The sequence below is a fragment of the Capsicum annuum genome, chromosome 3 (genome assembly GCF_002878395.1).
Source record: "Capsicum annuum cultivar UCD-10X-F1 chromosome 3, UCD10Xv1.1, whole genome shotgun sequence".
NCBI lineage: Eukaryota > Viridiplantae > Streptophyta > Magnoliopsida > Solanales > Solanaceae > Capsicum > Capsicum annuum.
In genome coordinates this window covers 21,647,170-21,666,943 of record NC_061113.1, presented here as the reverse complement: position 1 = coordinate 21,666,943, position 19,774 = coordinate 21,647,170, and the positions used below count along the sequence as shown (strand labels likewise).

At 34.5% G+C, this 19,774-nt stretch overlaps 2 protein-coding genes across 3 annotated transcripts; one reads left to right on the top strand and one right to left on the bottom strand.

Moving 5' to 3' along the window:
• Positions 1 to 2,537: 2,537 nt before the first annotated feature.
• Positions 2,538 to 14,102, top strand: LOC107854483 (ATP-dependent RNA helicase SUV3, mitochondrial). Of its 2 annotated transcripts, none has more exons than XM_016699492.2 (16): positions 2,538 to 3,063; positions 4,919 to 5,042; positions 5,211 to 5,332; positions 5,444 to 5,634; positions 7,371 to 7,511; positions 8,886 to 9,008; positions 9,512 to 9,589; positions 10,010 to 10,178; positions 11,439 to 11,551; positions 11,709 to 11,789; positions 12,051 to 12,116; positions 12,280 to 12,344; positions 12,514 to 12,559; positions 12,641 to 12,757; positions 13,669 to 13,760; positions 13,843 to 14,102. In XM_016699492.2, exons 1-16 carry the CDS (start codon positions 2,994 to 2,996, stop codon positions 13,955 to 13,957), a joined length of 1,713 nt encoding a protein of 570 aa, XP_016554978.1. In that variant the 5' UTR covers positions 2,538 to 2,993; the 3' UTR covers positions 13,958 to 14,102. The 2 variants fall into 2 exon arrangements, with proteins under 2 accessions (XP_016554978.1, XP_016554979.1); XM_016699493.2 differs by having other exon boundaries at positions 2,604 to 3,045.
• A 287-nt stretch (positions 14,103 to 14,389) lies between these two features.
• Positions 14,390 to 17,983, bottom strand: LOC107854482 (pentatricopeptide repeat-containing protein At3g22670, mitochondrial). Its single transcript, XM_016699491.2, has 2 exons — positions 17,828 to 17,983; positions 14,390 to 16,263 (listed from the first exon to the last, which is right to left on the bottom strand). The coding sequence occupies exon 2, from the start codon at positions 16,251 to 16,253 to the stop codon at positions 14,532 to 14,534; it is 1,722 nt and encodes a 573-aa protein (XP_016554977.2). The 5' UTR covers positions 16,254 to 16,263; positions 17,828 to 17,983; the 3' UTR covers positions 14,390 to 14,531.
• Positions 17,984 to 19,774: the final 1,791 nt, after the last annotated feature.

Sequence of the window (19,774 nt, the reverse complement as noted above, 5' to 3'; positions counted from 1 at the left end):
TAAGATCTGAAGGTTGCCCGAAATGATGCTTAACTAGAGCCGAAGTCGCGTGTCAATCGTTGGAAGATGTTCTGCACCCAACAAAAAGAAAAGTACGCATAAAATCAGTACATTAACAAGTACTGATAAGCATATTGGCCGAATAACTCAACAATGTACAAGTAAGCAAGACAAACAAGTATTAAAGTGATTATAACAGAACTCATAACCAATGATATCATTCAACGAAACACATCATGTATCATCATGTAATTACAACTCACAAGTTTACTTTCACAAACTTTCACACTTGGTCATTTTCATCAACAATTCATCATCATGTATAATCGTCATAAAGACACTCAATGCATATGTATGAGTGCATGAATGCAAGGTATGTGCGCATTATCTCTTATCATTTTCAACATCATTATCAACATCATATCGTACAACGTAGTACCCGATCTATTATCACATTAAATATATTCGTATCGGCGTGGTACTTGACCCATTATTGCAGCATATCATATTCGTATTGGAGTGATACCCGATCTATCATGTCAACATATCATCATAATGCAAATAAAATGCAATAGAGTCATTAAGTCACAAGTCACGCTAGAAGGCAATCATAAATGTCAAGTTCATAAACAAGCACAAAGTCAAAAAAGTCGAAGTGCTACAACAAATCATAGCCTACCATAATTTCTTTGCTCAAAGTCACCTTTAAGCCACATTTTTGCCCTTGTGTTCTCGTTCTTGATCCATAACAACAAAAATATATACTTATTTCAATAATTTATCCCCTTTTAACTACTAGAAATCAAAAATCATTGATTTTAGCCATAAACTCACTCTATTTCATCACCTTAGGATTTTCTATCTCTTAAACCTCGTGAATTTTACTTGAATTAGCATAAATAATCATAATTATAGTCCTATCAGTGTTTTCTAATATCCTAGGATCATTCTATATCGAATTTATGCACATTCGCTTCACTTTTTATCACCGTTCATCAACAAAGATTAAACCCCATTTTCCACCATTAATATGCTTTTAATGGTTTTCTAAAGTTAAATAAAGTAAATTCAAATCTAAAATGTACAATAATTACTTATTTCTATAGATAAAAAGCTTCAAAAATCATCTGAAAATCACTTTCTTCGGAGCACTATTGCACTTTTTAAAAATGTGGAGGATGAAAGTTTTCTATTTTTTAAATTATAATATTACTGTGCGTTACTGCTGCAATAAATAATTACCGTTGCGGCAGTTAAAATTCAGCTGTAGTGGTTCTCGTCTTTTTACGGAGATCGCCATAGTGGTTATTTTTTAGTTGCAGCGACCTGAGGCAGAAACACAGGATCTCTTTCAGTGTTTTTCACTTTACAACATATACCATGAAGCGAAATATTGCCAACCAACCCTCCACGATAAATTATAATCGGAGTTCTATAACTCCTTTTCAAGTGCCAAATTTTTTTGTACATGTGGAGTGTCATGTAACAAGATATTTTAAGTAGCCGTTTGACCATGAAAACTAAATTTTTTTGAAGTTGAAGTTGGAGTTGTGTTGACCATGTCTTTTTGAAAGATTTTTTTAGACTTTTGAAAAAAAAAATTAAATATAATTTTATGCTCCCAACTTTTAAAAACTATTAAAATCACCCAACCAACTAATTTACCTACTAACATATAACCAAATGTGATTCTTATATATAGACACTTCCATTTCTCGAACCAAGTTTGCATTAACGAAGAAAAGAACACTCGAGAGCAAAGATTGATAACTAATGACTCTCTTAACAAGCACCAGAACTACAGGAGATAGAATGATCAGTTGTGTTTCATAATACACAAAGATTCGTTGTCAAATAATGAATGTGAACAAATTATCGAGTTTCACGTTTCTCCTCTCCCTCCCCGTAAAGATGTTGCTCACAAAAATCAGGCGAAAAAAATCTGCACAAGGATATATATGATTTCTCAAATATTTGTCAATCTTTAACCATATGTGTGTGTGACCATACATATCATTCTTTTGTCGTTTGAAGAAATCTTACTCATCTATACTAAAAGAAATTAGATTCTGTCACTATTGGTTGGATGAAGTTATAAAGAGCGCTTTGTGTAAAAATTTAAAAGATGGAGGTTATATGTAATAATAATAAAAGTTGGAATTGAAATTAAAAAAAAAAGTGAAAACAAATTTAGAATTACATTTGGAACTTTCATGACCAAGCACCACAGTTTTTATAAAGTAAATTTTTTTTTTCAAAAAAAAAAAAAAATTTATGGCCAAAAGACCTCTAAATATCGACAAAATTTATTGCACACACCATCACATATTTGTTGCGGTATGTTTCTCAAACTAATTCGTGATAATTTAGGTATGAAACTCACACTATTAGTAATTTAGATATAAAATTTAAAAAGGGAATAGTTTAAATGTGCTTTTCATACTTTACTCAAAGATTTTTTTATTTTCTTTTTAAAAAGAATAAAAATAATTTGATAATACTTTGACTTTACTTAAAAGAAAAGTAACTTTTAAATATGGGTAAGAAACAAAAACTCTAACAAAATAGCTCAATAGTTTAGAGATTCTTATTCGAACTACGATATCACGAGTTTAAATTGAGCACGATATTCACTGTATTTTTAGCAAAAAGTATTTTATTCATCTATCTATATTTGTTAATTTTTTTATTAACGCAGAAATTAAGAAAAAATAAATGATAAAGTAATTTTATCACATCAACTTTGATAGTAATAAATTAATTTTATCAAAAATTAATAGTGTGTTACAGTTGAGTACCGAAGTCGGCGGTCGGAGCAAACGCAACAATTTTCTCAGCACCTTTCTCCCTCCGATGATTTCTTCTTCTTCTCTATTTTTTTTAATTAAAACCTAAAAAAAAAAACACCCATTTTTATCAATATTCACAATAAAGATAATTATCCAATTTCTTAAAAAAAAAAACTAGAAAAAAATTAAAATAAAAAAATAAAAATGGCATCTTTGCTCTTTCGCCGGAGACTATCGCCGTCGGCGACCATTTCACGTAAGATTTTATTACATGGTAAATTTTCAACTTTACTTGGTACCCTTTTCTTTATTTTGTGTAATTCTCATTGTTTTATTGGAAATTTAAATATTGAACAAAAAAGTGCTATTTTTGTAAATTCTTGAAAAGCTTTTTTTTTCTTTGTTATGTTAGAGAAAATAATTGAGTATTGTATAGTATAGTGTAGAATGGAAAATCTTGAGATGAAAAGTTTGGATTTTTGCTTGGAGTTTTTTTTTTTTCTTTTAGGATGGTAGACTATTCATTTGTTTAAGCTTTGATTTTGAATTATCAAAATAGATGGAGCAACTGCTAATTTGTATGCAGATATTAAATGTTGTTTTTGAGAAAATGATTGAGTATTGGTGGACGGAGTTACGTGTGGATTTAGTCTAGGTGCGTAAAAGCTGGCCTGACCACCACGGTTATTGAAAAAAGAAAAAAAAAATTGAGTATTGTATGGAATAGTGGAGAATGAAAAATCTGGAGGTGAAAAGTTTGGATTTTTTGGTTGGAGATTTTTTATTTTTTATTTTTGGTTTCAGTATTTTAGAGAATGCTAGAATATTTATTTGCTTAAACTTTGGTTTTGGATTGTCAAAAATAGATGGAGCAAATGCTCACATGTGTGCAGATATATAATGGTTATGTAAAGTTCCAATTGATTGCTCTGTTTGGATTGTTGTTATATATTGTTTCATAATGTATCGTATTGTATTGTATTGTGTTGTGTTGTATTGTATTGTATCACGCTGTAAATGTGAGATATTTTGGATTGCAAAGTTCTTTTACTATATTGTAGGAATGTTGGATGAGAAAGCTGTAATTTTTGCACTTTGACTATGCTTGGAGTCGAAGAATTTGATGTAGAATTCCTTGTATGAAATGAGGATTTTGTATTTTATGCATCATTGAGATCTATGTTGCTTGAACTATTCAAAAATATCAATGGGTGTGTGTCGGATTCTCCAAAAGTAGTGGATTTTTGAAGAATCCGATACGGTTGCAGCAACATTTTTGGAGAGTCCGAGCAACATAGATTGAGATTGAGATTCAGTTGTTTATAGTTCACATGTGCATCAGGTCAAAATAAAGAAGAAATGATTTATATAGTCAACACCAAGCTCTTTGGTATTTAAGCATAGTTGTGTTGTCTTTTATATTGCACATAAATGCAAGAGAATTGAATCTGTTAGCTAGGAATAGTTGGTTGCTTTCTGTGCAGATCTTCTTGTTATTTATATCATATTTTCACCTTTTGATTCTTGATTTTCTCCATCAAGTTGTCTACAGAAATATATAAAGATTATTTTTCCGGTGATTATAATACATACTTGTCCTTTATAATTTTCTGCGCGAGGTGATATTATTTACTGGTAGCCTATCTAGAATTCACTCATGAATTAGAACGTGCCATGTCGATGTCACATCTCAAGGAATGTGAATTAAATCGTAACATGGTAGAAGGGTGTGTGTCTATTAGACTATTATGGATGTTGGTTGGGACTGCAAGACCTGCTTAGTTCCTAGATCTCCTTCTTTTGTTATGTTATTAACATGTTCATGCTGTATTATGGAGAACTAATACGATTACTTGAGATAGGACGATTACTCATGTTAAAATTCAGTTTTTATTGAGAAAACGTGAGAATGATTTCTGCTCAGTCTATGTGGAACATTTAGATAATTCTATGTGTGCAGCCATAGATTAACATCATTCCGAGTTTATGTTTCGGTGCTTTACTGATTCTACTTGTGGAGTATAATATGTCCTTTGCTATTTGGCCATTTCTAAAATTATGAAGTTGTAGTTGCAAGCCTGTTGCAGCCAACCGATTATTAATGATTCTAGGTCTTTCTTGTTGGACAGGTGGTGGGAATTTTTATTTGCTCCTGTGGAATATGGAAGCAGAAGCTTCTTTTGGTATTTGCAATTGTTTAAGGCAATTCAGCCATTCCGCTGCTGCTAGAAAAGTTGATTTTACAGACCTTACGTAAGAATTGTATCTCGTTACTTATTTACTGCTTGAAAGAAGATTGTCTAATCTATTATTTTTTGGTTCCTTCATTCTGTACATATTTATATTACCTGATCAAAAAAGAAAACAATCTATAGTATGATTTTTCATGAATTTTCCATTGCAATCCATTTCAAATTTCAGTCATCCGCATACTTGGTATCCAATTGCTCGCAAGAAATGCCGGAATGTCTTTTTACATGTGGGCCCAACAAACAGCGGCAAAACATATTATGCCCTAAAACAGCTCGAGTCAAGTTCTTCTGGTAAACTGTAAATGTCAATACCATGAAATTTTCCCGAGTTTAACATTTCTTCTTCCAATTAATGTAATTGCCTCAAGCACATAAATTAACTCGTTAGAATCTATCATTCAGGTGTTTATTGTGGTCCTCTTAGGCTGTTGGCATGGGAGGTTGCGAAAAGGTTGAACAAGTCAAATGTTCCTTGTGATCTTATTACTGGACAAGAGAGGGAGGAAGTTGAGGATGCAAGACATAAGTCTGTTACAGTAGAGATGGCTGATGTTTCATCTGACTGCGACTGTGCGATTATTGATGAAATTCAGGTATGCCTGTAACTTATAATGTCATCATTTTTGTGTTTTATGTGTGTGTACTTGCACATAAAATATGAGTGACCTGGCCAGATCCCCTGTATTCTCATGTGTCAAAGCCAAGTCATCTCATAGACTCATAGGTGGCCTTTCATGTTGAGAAACTAATCTTCCTTTTCCTAGGAATCTTCAGTCTTATAGCTTCATGTTGAAAACTTGTCAGTGTTTTTTCTACCTGCCTGGTATAGTGGAGCTGTTTCCTGGCTGACCTGTATGACGAGAGCATAGTTTTTTAGGGATTCACAGTTGCCACTTCCAATTAATCTACTGTGACTCTGCACTTCTGGATCTGGTAGACGCATCGAGGGTTACTTAATAGAATGTTTCTTGGTAGAGTTGGCACCTTAGAGTTGATCCTTTGTTTGAAAGCATTTTCTATCTAGTAGCACCGCGACTGGGTAACTTTAGGAATTGGCCATCTCTGTATAAATCTCTTTGAAAGGAAGCTAATTGACTTTCCTGACCATCTCAGTTGAACCTATGGCCATGTCCTTACTGATAATAGAGAAACCAAAAGGGCATCAAATGCTTCGGTAGATGTCAACTGCTAAAACTCCTGTTAAACCTTAGTTTCTCGATCAGCCTTAGCAGCTAGTACATTCTTCTCCAAATACTAAGGCAATAAAATTCCTGTTACCAAAATGGCTAATTGGGCCCTGGAATCACTACATGAATGCACCTTGAGTGGTTTTTGAGACCAGAATCTTCCGAGTAGTAGAGTTTTGTGAAGCTGGCTTACCTCCTACCTTGTTAGTTAATAGTGTCTTCTTCTAATACTTCACGTACAATGACAAGGTTATGTCAATCTACTCCCAAATAATTAATGAAGTGTATATTTTTCCGTAATACCTATATTAATTGGTGTATCGTCTCAAGTATTAGTAACTGATTTGGGTAATAAGTAATTAATGTTAAGGGTAAATCATGAAAAAGATATGTTTTCTTCTCGATGAAAATCTATGTTTAGTATAGTGGACAAATAAAAGTGAATGGAAGGAGTATCTTGTTGCTCGATGTGAGTGAGTGAGGGATGGGGGAGTGAGAGGGATCTTGATGGATTTTCTACCAAAGAAGTTATTATGCAGGCTGATTAAATCTCTTCCTAATACCTTTAGGGCTGTGAAGAGAGCTCATTTTCAGCCCCTCTGTTAGAAAGGAAAAATGGTACTAAAAGAGGATTTGGTGGTACATATACTCCACATATCGATGATGGTCTATGAGAGCACCATGAAGTGAAATCAGGAGGAGACTCCCTTTAGTTTCTCCTCCTTTCCTATATTTCCATCATGCTATGAAGCCTTTCTAGTTTCTTTAAGAAGTTCAAATTTGGTTGCAAAAACTATAAATTTGACTTAATATTGGCCTTCAGTCTTGTAATGTTAAGAAAGAGAAAGTGGGACTTAGGTGTCAGACTTTTCTTTAGGCCTCATCACCTTTTCTGAACCAAATGTGTTCTTTTTGCTAATGCCTATTTAAGGATTACACAGTTACCCAGTTCTGTTTGTTACTGTCTATGTTGCTCGGACTCTTCAAAAATGTCAGCGGGTGCGTGTCAGATTCGCCAAAAGTAGTGTATTTTTGGAGAATCTAACACGGTGCGGCATCAAAAGTGAAGAGTCCACGCAACTTAGGTTACTGTTTCTTGTATCCTATGATAATTGACTGTGTATGACATCAACTTTGTTCAGATTATAGGATGTAGGTCAAGGGGTTTTTCATTTACACGTGCGTTATTGGGACTAGCTGCTAACGAGTTGCATCTGTGTGGAGATGCAGCAGCTGTTCCTCTTGTTCAGGAAATCCTCAAAGTGACTGGAGACACTGTCAAGGTACTGAGCTTTTCTTCTCTGGTGTTCGAACAAAAGGTGGTGCGCGTTTGAAAACTTTCAAAAACACGAGCTTGCAAACTAATTTTATGAGTTTTTGCCTGAACATGTTAATTTCTTTTTAAGTTTTCTAATCTTGTTTTTTTTTTGAATCTTTCTATTATGATGAATTTATTACAGTTGTGAACTCTTTGAATGTTGTATTTAATTTTATGATGAGAAATCTCCTTTATTGGCCTGTATTTTGTTGTCTATCCATGATCCCTCCCTCTAGAAGAGTTGTTTGCCAAAAGTTACTACATCCATAGTAGTTGGGAAGAAGAAATCTCAAAATATTACAAAAGGCCACTATGGTGAATGAATATCTTGAACAACACAAGCTATTTTGCATCTCCTTGATTCCAGAAATGAAACTCATTATTTCATTGAAAATATTTTATCTTGACAACATATCTCCTATAAAAAAAAAAAATCTTGAACAGCACAGTCGAGGCTGAAGGACAATTTCATGTGAAGTTCCCCTTTTATTTGATAGTCTTATTATGATACTCATTGAACTTGATGTGTACATCTAATGCCTAAAGTTTAATGGGATTGGGCTTGTTTGCATGAGAGATAACTAAGTTCAGCGCCAAAGGAAAGAAAAAAGTGTTATCAGGAATCCTACATGGGTGAGATACTTGAAGTTTAGTTGTTTAAAAAGCATCACATGTCACTTGAAGTAGTTGTTCAATAACTATGCCTAGGAGGTATAGATAGCGGATAGTCTATCGTGTACTCTACTCTATGGCTGGTTCCGAGGTGGGCAAGGAAGCGGATGAACGAATTGCTGACTTATCGCTGAAAATGGCATTTACTTCCTCCTTTTACCTTGTATCATAACCCCTTACCTTTCTTTTTTACTTCCTGTCTTGTACTTCCTCTGCTTTTTACCAATCAAATTTAATTGCGAGATGTACTGCTCTGGGGTAGAGAATAACTAGATTGGATGGGTCAGGGGTCTTTTAGTGCTACATGCTACATGCTGCGGACCTTCTCTTGCTCCCTTCTATTGGCTTTGGAAATCAAAGGGTCCTCTATGCCATGATTTCAAATCTTACAACTGAGATCGATTCCTACTGATAAGATCTTTTGGTTGTTTGGTGACCATTGCCATTTTTTATGCAAGAAACAATATTAGATGATGTTCCTATTGTCATCCTCGTGATTGGAGAGTTTGTATCTTCTTTTTTTAGTAAATGCACTTTATAATATCAGTTTGATACTCCAAGCTACTTGTTCATTGCTTCCTAGTTTATTTGTTCTAGTAATTTTATGTTCATTTTTTATATGCCTGCTACAATCAATGAGATTTTCCTTGCTTCCCTTTGCTGCCAGGTTCAGTACTATGAGAGGCTCTCACCTCTTGTCCCATTAAAGGTTCCTTTGGGATCTTTCTCCAACATACGGACTGGTGATTGTGTTGTCACCTTCTCGCGTACCGAAATATACAAGATGAAGGTGAGGAACAACCTTACACATTAATGCCATGGCCACCCCTGTCGCAGTAGGACAGAAAGGAAGAAGAGTGTCATATTAGAGGAAAATACCTTTAGGGGGTTACTTGTTGTATAGCATGCATATACTGATAGAAGTAGTTGAAATTAGGTGAGATTATAAATTAGTAGAGCAATTGATGAGTCAAAATTTGGTGCTGCTTTTTTGTAACTTGTTAGATAGTAGGTTTAAACTGATAGGAGAAGTTAGAGCAAGTGAATCTTAATTACTGGAGTAATTGGCTTGGCAAACCGTAATCACCGCACAATTGGGTAATAGGAGCTAGTTGAAATCAATTGGTATTCAATTGATGAAATTTTATACGAGTTAAATCGAGTTCTGCTTCTCATAACCCTGAGATTTTGTAATAGCCAATGAACTTTTCCTGATATGCTCAAAGGATAACTGAAATTTGGATTTTAAAGTCTGCTTATCCTGATCCATACTATTGTTCTTCATGTTAACAGAAGAAAATTGAAGCTGGAGGAAGGCATCGTTGTTCTGTTGTTTATGGTTCATTGCCGCCAGAAACACGAACTAGACAGGTTTACTTCTGATCCTTCCTTTTGTCTACAGTAGAGTTAGGATTGGCCCTTGTCCAGTCACCTGTTGAGTATTCCCACAGTTGATGCTGCCTGTGTTTTTTTCTTGTTAATTGCAATCCATTTTTGTTCAGGCTGAGGATAACTCATTTTATAAACATTATCATCCTAGTAGAGTCTCTCTATAATCATCAACTATTTACTACCGTATGGCTTTCCTGTATCTGGCCAGACTTATTCTTCTAGTATATGAGCTATCTTCCTCTTTATTTTTGGCGTTTGTCCTTCAGTGTGCTATGATGAGACGTAGTTTAAATCGCTTTTATGGTATTCCATGTGATGACTTGCCTAAATTAAAATCTACTTTGATGTCTATCATCATGCTGGCAAATTAGCTAGTAATTACTTTATTTAAGATTGCAGGCGACAATGTTCAATGATGCAAGCAGCAACTCTGATGTTCTTGTAGCAAGTGATGCAATTGGGATGGGTCTTAACCTTAACATTTCTAGAATTATATTTTCAACATTAAAGAAATTTGATGGTGTTGAACTGCGGGACCTAACTGTACCAGAGATAAAGCAGATAGCAGGTATGTTATTTTACTGGAGAGCAACTTGGTACAGATGGTCCGATCTGATTGAGTACTTGTCTTTGCTGGAATTTGTATCATCCCTTTCCTTTTAATATAGTAGGTGGTTGAAAATGGTTTAGTAGTTTTTGATTTCTCTTACTTCTTAAAATATGAAAGCAGTGACTGTTATACGTGAAGTGTAAGGAGCTTAATATTGTGATTAGACACAACTAACCTCCTTCCTTTTAATATACAAATTATAGTAGACATTTTTAAATTGACACTTAATGTTGTAACTACATTCATCATAACCTCCTTCCTTGTAAATTATTAACTCTATGAGATAATATATATGAATGGACACCATTTACTGAATAAAATAAAGAACAACATACACGAAAAACAAAGAGGATGGATGTTGGGCCGGGAGGCATATTTTCCATCTGAAGCTTTCTGAGTCATTGTAATGTAGTAAAATGCTATATATTAGGAATATTGAAGCATGATAGAGACCCCTGGACAAGGTATAATGGATATCCTACAATGTGATTGTATCTCATCTATGTTCCTTTTCCTGTAAAGCTTTTTGTCACATGAAGAGCTCTTGTTTCTCCTCTTTACTTTCCTCCTTTCGCCAAGGTCTGTGTATAGGGTTATGACATCTGGTAGAGTGTTCTGTGGAAGTCAATTACAAGAACTCCATTGCCAGAGTTGTTTTTACATGTTCTCTGTTCAAAATTATTGAGTAGAAATCTTTCCTCAAAAGTTATTCACTTGGAAAGCTTAAGAATGACAAAGGGGTCGAGTTACTGAATGAGTACGAGGTGTGGATGATACCTGAGGCTTAAGAGAAGTTTTCTCCTGGCATCCGAAGCCATCAGTCACCGTTGCTTGTTGTACTGAGTAAACAAGAGCTAAGTTTTGGAACAGAACAATGCTGTGTCATGAGAAAAGCTATTATCCGAGTGGAAATCTTCTTAATTTTGTTTTTTCTGATTTACTCTATTCCAAATGTCCGATTACTGATGGAAATATCTGTTCGTAAAGAGTTTCCCAATTTCTGTTCCTTGGTGTCTTGGATGCTGGGCTTTCTGAATAGCTGTTTTGGCAGGTTTACTAAATGCCCAACTTCTGAACCAAGTATTCTTCAAATCTAAATTTGGACACTTCGATGTATTTTCAGGAGTTATGTGAACATCATCCAAAACTTACGCACTTACGCATATCAAGTGTCAATATTCTGTGAAGTGATTATTTTGGGGATTAACTTTCTTGTAGGAAGAGCAGGCAGGTACAAATCAAAATTTCCTGTTGGTGAAGTAACTTGCTTGGACGCAGATGATCTGCCATTACTTCATTCCTCACTGGATTCTCCATCTCCTGTACTTGAGGTGATTGGCTTGCGGCTGAATTAATAATTCTGGAATATTATCCTTGCATTTGTTGTCGTTTTATTGTAGAGGCAGTCTCCCCTACGAGATAAATTTCTTAGTATGCTTTCAATTTTAATGGGATGGTCTTATCAAGAGCAATAAATTTACAATGCAGCGAGCTGGCCTCTTTCCAAGCTTTGACCTTTTATACATGTATTCTCGTCTACATCCAACGCATGGACTACATGAGATACTGGTGAGTTACCAACTCAGATTCTCCTTGAAATACATTTTTAATCATCTACTTATAACTTGCAAAGGACCTCTGTCGTGTGAGTTTATGTGTTCTTTTTATGTCATTACTAGAAAATTGGGAAGGAAAAGTAAAATGTTAATAAATGTTTCTAATACAATGGAGTTCGCCACTGAAACTGTTACACAGTAGGTTTGTTCCCTTTCTGCTTTCTGCGAGATTGCTAGTAGAGTACTCAGAACTAATCTACCTTTTTCCTTATAGGAGCATTTTGTGGACAATGCCAAGTTATCAGAACATTATTTCATTGCTAATTGTGACGAGTTGTTGGTATGGTATTCTTGTTCACTTTGTTTTCTTTCCTCCTAGTAGCAGACTCTCTAATTTCTACAATGTTTTCTGTCCTAGCAGTTTCTCATTTTATATTTTTTTTTGTTGGATTATTGAACTTTGTGTTATTTTTTGGTTGATTGTTCTTTACCTGCGGGAACAGAAAGTTGCTGCTGTTATTGATACACTACCCCTCAGTTTGCACGATAAATATCTTTTCTGTATAAGGTAACATCTTTGGCTCTTACAGAGAAGATAAGTGAAAGCTGTAACCTTTTTTGTAGTTTTCTGTAGCTTGGCAATAGTAACAGGGAACATTCTATGCATGTGAACATATCCATAATTTAGGAAAAAACAAGGCTTCTGGCGTTGACTCTTTTCTATTTGTCATATGTAGTCCTGTTGACATGGATGATGACATTTCATCTCAAGGCCTCACTCAAGTAAGCTGATTTTTACCTTAAGCATTTCAAGGATGGTCGTTTTCGATGAGTATCTTAATAATCACTGCTTTGATGCATCAGTTTGCAACAAATTATTCTAAAAATGGCCTGGTACAGCTGCGAGAAATATTTACTCCTGGGACGCTTAAGGTGCCAAAATCTCATACTGCGCTCAAGGAGCTTGAATCAATTCACAAGGTTGGCATGTTTTATTTTGTTATATACACGTTGTCCATACCTGTTAAGCAGTTCAGCGGGGGAGGTTGAGGAACCTTTAGTCGAGGGAGCAGTCCTTTTTGTCAATGCCATAAGTGGATCTGTTATCTCCAAACACGCTAAGAGTGATTGGATACAAGTGTAGAATGATTTCTGAATTTATATTCTCTTTAACATATGATGTTTTATGTTTATGAAAGCATTTTGGTTGTGCTCATCTTAGCACTTATAGTGATCTTAGTGAAGCTTTAGTATGCTTGCGAAAAGAAATTGTTTGCAAGTATTGGATGAAATGGGCCTTGATAAAGGGGAACAGAGATATGGAGGATTCATGTAGCTGGCCCTAAGTCGTACGGAAAGGTTAAGTTGATGGATTGACTCATATTTATGGTGCTCAACTGTAAAGAGTATCCTTTTGTGCAAGTGTAGATGGAATTTGACCAGAGTTTGTTCCTATGTACCATTTCTTGCTCTATTCTATCCAATGGGTTAACAAAGTCATATCATTTGGATGTTGGAACAGAAGTTGAGAGTATGACAGTCTGCCTGTAAATTTGAAAAATCACTTGCCTCCTGTTACTGACTAGCATATTATTATCATGGTGCAAACTTGTTTTTCTAATGTGTGCATTCAAACTGCTGTAAATAATGTTACTTGGCGACTACATTTTTTATCAACAGAAACTGGTCCAAGTTTGCTTGCTCTTTAGAAAGAAGCATGGCATATCTTGTACTTTTGGCTAGGGTCCACTGCATATCAAGATGGTTGCTAAATGTGGTCATTGCTATCTGCTCTGATGTTTTCTGTTTGGGTGTTTGCTGGATACCATTTCAAATAGAATATACCCTTGTTGGTCATCTTTTTTAATGAAATTCATTGTCATAATTGGAAGGTTTTGGATCTGTATGTTTGGTTGAGTTATCGCTTGGATGAGAGCTTTCCAGATCGAGAGCTGGCTTCCTCACAGAAGGCTATTTGCAGCATGTGAGTATAATTAGTAGCCTTTAATTTCTGTTTTAATAGTCCTTGCTCTGATATCCGATGCTCTTCAATCGTTCATTTTCAGGTTAATAGAGGAGTTCCTGGGAACTGTAGGATGGCAAAAGCCAAGGACAAAGAGATCAACTCAAAACAGTAGATTGATTTCACTGATCTCCCGTGAAATGAGACAGCAATTTTAATTCTTCGTGTTACTATTCAAATATGTCTGTGACAAGGTGGTTCAAGATAGACGCTACTGAATTATCAAATACATGTTCCATGTTTAACATTGAATCTGGTCAAGAAGTTTGGCCTGTTTCCGTGGAATGCATTTATTTATAGTCATGTGACTAGGAGGTCATAATTCAAGCCATGAAAATAATCTCTAGGTTACAGAAATGCATGGTAAGATTGCAAATGATAATTCAAGCCATGAAAATAATCACTAGGTTACAGAAATGCATGGTAAGACTGCAAATGATAGGCCCTTGTAGTCCAGCCCCGCATGTAAGGGGAAGTTGGTGCAGCCCTTGTAGTCCAGCCCCGCATGTAAGGGGAACTTGGTGCATCTGACTGCCCTTTTTCATGATGTTTTCAACCAAATCTTTACTACACTATGGGCACTTAAAATATGCAAGCTAAACTAGCTCCATAAATATCGCTAAAAGAAGGAAAATAATTGTACAGCATAAAAAAGACTTGAAATATGCAAGCTAAACTAGCTTCATAAATATCGCTAAAAGAAGGAAAATAATTGTACAGCATAAAAAAGGTTCATTCTTCAATCTTTATAGGTCTCTCAGATGAATCGTCTGATCCTTGTTGCTTAGCTTGTGACATCAGTTCTTCTACACGTTTCTTTTTGCCATTTAAACCCCTTTTCTCAAGTTCTTTGACAAGATTATCGTACATGGTGTGCGTAGGTAGGAAACCTCGTAGCACTGCTAGCTCAAAAACAGCACAAGCGCGCTCCAGATTCCTATTCCTACAAAGACCACGAACCAGAAGTGCATATGTTCCAAGATCCATGCTCACGTCATTTTTGAACATGTGGTTCAATAAGAAGGTTAGAACCTTCGGCCTTCTCATTCTGCAGCACATTTTAAATAATGGCGCGTAAGTACAAATATCAGGCTTGCATTGATTCTCATCCATTTTCTGGAGAAATTTTAAAGCATCCTCTTCTTTAGAGCTGTGTGCAGCAATTGTAATCATGGTGTTATATGTGAACGTATCAGGTGAGACTCCTCGATTTGGCATATCTTCAAATATATCGTAACAATCCTTCAGTCTCCCACTCATTCCTAACATGTGGATCAAGCTGCTGTAAAACGAATTATCAGGAACACAACCATTTTGTTTCATCTTCTCATATACATCCAAGGCTTTATTTTCTTCCTTTGCCTGCCCTAAAGCTTTCATATATATCGTATATGTCACCACACTTGGTGAGCACCCCTTCATTTGCATCTCTTTAAAAATAGCATCAACCTTGCGAAAGTCTTTTTCACGACAATGGGCTTCAATGAAGCAAGTATAAGTAACCACATCAGGGCCAAAACCATGCTCCTCCATATCTTTAACGGTTTCATTTGCTTCTTCAATTTTTCTAGCTCTGCACCAACCGTGCACTAAGATATTGTATGTCTGAACTGATGGAGCTATACGATTCTTCAAATCTAGGTAAACCGTATGAGCACGCTCCACACTTCCTCCCCTCACCAATGCATTGAGTAATAAATTCATCGCATTTGTATCCTTCTGTACACCAAATTCCTCCATTCTTGTAAATGTCTCTATGGCATCCTCATATTTACCAGCTTTGCTAAATCTTCTCATGATTTTACTCAGAGTATTCAATGAAATATATCCCTTTAAGTGATTCATTTCGTCCAACAATTCCCTCATAAGATCAAACTTCTTTGATTGCCCCAAGTTGTCAACCATTAGATTATATAGATCAGAGGAAAGTGTGACATCCTTTTGCACTTTTGCCCATTTGAAAAATCCGTAAGAAGGTAGCCACTCACAACTGAACCTCTTCAAAATTTGCTCAACCAAACATTCTGAAACATCAAATCTGCAATCATTCAACGCATCTACAACAGCATCGGGTGATTTGAAATGAAACCTCAGTACTTTGCTGATCTTATCAACATCATTTTCAGTCATATCACTCACCAAACCTCTCACATCAACTTCTCTTGCACGAAGCTTCTCATTTTTAATCCATTCTGAGAATGAGGGAAGTAAGAAGTCATCATCTTCCGGTTCAACCACTGCTTCCTCCTCCTTTACAACTCTAACCCAATCTGGAAGTTCTGGTGACTCAGTTACTGTTGGCTGCTGATTAGTATTAATTGTCTTAGTCACAGTACAAAATCTATTGCACAACAAATCATCAGAAACATGGTAAATAGAACTCCTCCGCACATTCAGAAGCCTTTGAGCTCCCAAACACCAGAAATGCGGGAAACGCTTCAACTTTGTTATCATTTCAACTAACCTGGAATGATAAAGTCAGAAAGAATCAGCACTGAAGCATCTTTAAGATAGATAATTACAGCCTATTCAGTTTCTGGCATAGAAAAGATAATAACGGATTAAACTCTACCCAACTAATACAGCAGTGCTTAGTGCTTGATATTACTGATATAGCGTTTGGTTATCATTTTTGTCCCACAAAAATAGTACATCATTTAACTTGCATAAACATTTATCTATAATTTATGTGCGGATTGAATGTGAAATAACAATACCTAGATATGAACACAGAAATGCTAAGATACCCTTAAACAAAGACATCCATTTAGTTAATAAAATATATCTTACAACAACCAATGTGCCTCAATCTCAAGCAAGATAGGGCTGTTATATGTGTCCTCATTGACTGTGTCGCTCCATTAAATCTCATCAAAGACCCATATTATACAAAGAACAAAATAACAACAGTAATATTTTTTTCCTATTCAAAACAATAGTAATTAAGTATTAAAAGTTCTCTATATTTCTATTAACATATAATCTCATGTAGGATTAAAAGACTCTAGAAACATAAGACCTAAATTAAACGCTCTAACCTGACTAGAATTTAATTCCAAACAATACGTATCTCTTTTATAGATCCTTCTTTTTTCATAATGCCCTATTTTAACTAGGTCTGCGTGGACTCCAATGTATTGTTAATCTTTCTATACAACTTCCTTATATGTGATCTTGATTCTATCTTTACCCCTCATTCTTTTATGAAATGTTAAGTATCTACCTCGTCTCATTTTGGCGTCTTCACTTACTATGGTTTTGCTCCTACATGCTAGTGCACTAGAGATATATGTAGGAAGAGACCACACCTTCTCAAGCAACCTTCTCTCATTCTATCATCATTGTATGCTACTTGCATCATTTGTAAAATGTGATAATTCCTAATCTAGTATGACCACACATCCATCTCTGCATGGGATATCGCGACACTCATCTTTATGTATGTGTCTCGACTTTAACAGCCCAACACTCCCATGTAACATTATTGGTCTTATAACTGTTCTATACAACTTTCACTTCACTTTGTTAACTTTATGTATCCTTCTATCACATTCTTAATAACTTTTTAGCTTGCATCTTTTCCAAGTTTATGCAGTATCACTGTAATTCATGAGTGCAACCCAGCAGAAAAAGAACAACAATAGTTTTAAAACTCATTAACTTTCAGCACCCCCAGTGTACTAGTTTCATGAAAGAACACTTCAACTAAATATTAACAGTGACATAACCAGTATTTTCGCAAAGATTGTTCAAACTTTGGGCAAGTAAATAATTTTTTTAAAAAAATAAATGGGTGCACCAAAAATTTTAAAATCAAACAGTACAATAGAGCTAACAATTAATAAAGCAAAACCAACATAAAGAAGTCACCAACAGAAACTCGACTATTACCAAACCAAAAAAGGGTTACTTTCCTTTTTACATTTTTTTTTTGGGGGGGGGGGGCTAAATAGTTTTAAATTTAATCAAACAATAACAGAACAAACACAGCATTTTACAGTACAACAGACAAACATGAGAAAACATACAATTTGATTTCCTTGTAGAAATAATTGAGGAGTTCGCAGCATGTTTGCGGCTCGAGGAATTGTGGGTGAAAATGGGTTCCAGTTTGGGTCTATTTATTAATCCGGGCGGTCAGAAAGACTCTGCTTGGGACAAAACAAAGAGGGATTGACATGTAGGTAAAGTTGGGGCCGGACATAAAATATCAAAAATTAAGTTACAAAATTACTTAAAAAAAAAAAAAAAAAAAAAAAAAATTCACTTTAAAAATTTTATAAATATCTCAATATTTATTATTTTTAACTTGTGTAGATAAAAGTTGAGATGTATGTTAGAAACTTTCTTTTACATGTTACGATTTTACCAAATTAAATAATGGCTCCCTCCTCTTTCAATGCCTTCTTTTGATTGCGGTTTCAATCTCTATTATTGCTCTAAATCAAACTTTTGAATTAAAGTAAAATTTCTTCCTAAAATTATATTCAATATCTTATTATCAACTTTACCTAATATTCATCTCTCTCTGGAAAGCAAAATCATCTTTCTTCTCTGTAGAATACTCCAGCCAAAATCACTTTCATACCACTGGATTCAATGGATCCAAATCAAAATTTTCAATCTATCCCGCTCAAATCGCCAAATAGCAACGAAAACAATATAAAAATGGATGTCTCACCTGCGTCAAAAGTTAGCTTCAAAGACAAGCTTCCACTCAACGAAAAAAAATTGAAATCAAAATGAATTTCTCCAATAATATTTTGCTTGGCGAAGCAGAAGATCAATTGGAATCCCGACAGAAGATGATACGGTGACCAATGAATTTAAAGTCATTCATCTTTTCGGGAAAGAAAAAATCCAACTACACTCACCTTGAAAATACTCTCTAATCATCAAGTTACTGGTGTGTGTGTGTGTGTTTGTGCATCATTGTCTTAAAACAAAGATTCAAGATCTATGGAGACCTTCAGAGCAATTTCTTGTATCGCTTGTTCTCTGTTTTTGTTGTTATATGTATATTTTGTTTTTAAAGTTTTAGTAAAATAGGCATATCAAAGAGATTTTAGTAAGCTTATACATACATACATACATACATACATATATATATATATATATATATATATATATATATGTTGTGTACGAGGTTGTTTTGTATGTATCTCACACTATTTTTTGTTTTGATTCAAATATTTATATCAAAGATATATATTCTATAAAACAACAAATTCATTTTAAGTTATTGTATATCTGATTTTATGTTATTGTGGATTTATGTATCTCTAGTTATTTCAAATCTGGGTAATTTCAGGCTTAGATACATATTTACACATACATGATACTTTTTTCAATATCTTGTATCTATTGTTATCTGCTTAAGTTTATATGTATCTCTTATTTTTAAGTTTTAGTGAAATCAGCATATTAGAGATACATGTTAGTAAGCTTAAAGATACATATAGTGTATGAGGGGTATGTTATATGTATCTCGCTTTTTTTTTTTAATTCAATTATTTAGCCCTCATATGTTATATCGTTAATCCAAATGCCGAAATGACGTAACAATACTGAATATTCATTGCAACTACTTCAAACAAAATAAAAAAATAATAAATATGTCGTATCAATCGTTTATAACTGGAAACGGAATATGGAAGAAATTTTATTTTAAAATGTGAAATAACAAATAAATTACCTATTTTCGTGGGATTTTATTCAATTTTTACTATTATTAGTTTGGTTAATTGCTAAATTAAAGGAACTTTAACCGCCTTAAATTATGTAAATTAGTTTAATTATTAAATGTATCTGTAGGATGTATCTCACGATAGTTATATGTATCTTCAACGGTAATATGTTAAAAAATAAAGATGTATTTTATCGTACAGAAAAAAATAACGAGAGATACATATATGTACTATCGTGCACAATATGAATCTTTAACAATACTAATATGTATCTTTGGTATACTTATA

Coding starts and splice junctions, on each gene's coding strand:
- LOC107854483 (XM_016699492.2), top strand. CDS start 2,994: ATGGCATCTTTGCTCTTTCGCCGGAGACTATCGCCGTCGGCGACCATT. Junction 7,512..8,885: donor TGACTGGAGACACTGTCAAG/GTACTGAGCTTT, acceptor CTTTGCTGCCAG/GTTCAGTACTATGAGAGGCT. Junction 12,117..12,279: donor CTAATTGTGACGAGTTGTTG/GTATGGTATTCT, acceptor CTGCGGGAACAG/AAAGTTGCTGCTGTTATTGA.
- LOC107854482 (XM_016699491.2), bottom strand. CDS start 16,253: ATGATAACAAAGTTGAAGCGTTTCCCGCATTTCTGGTGTTTGGGAGCT.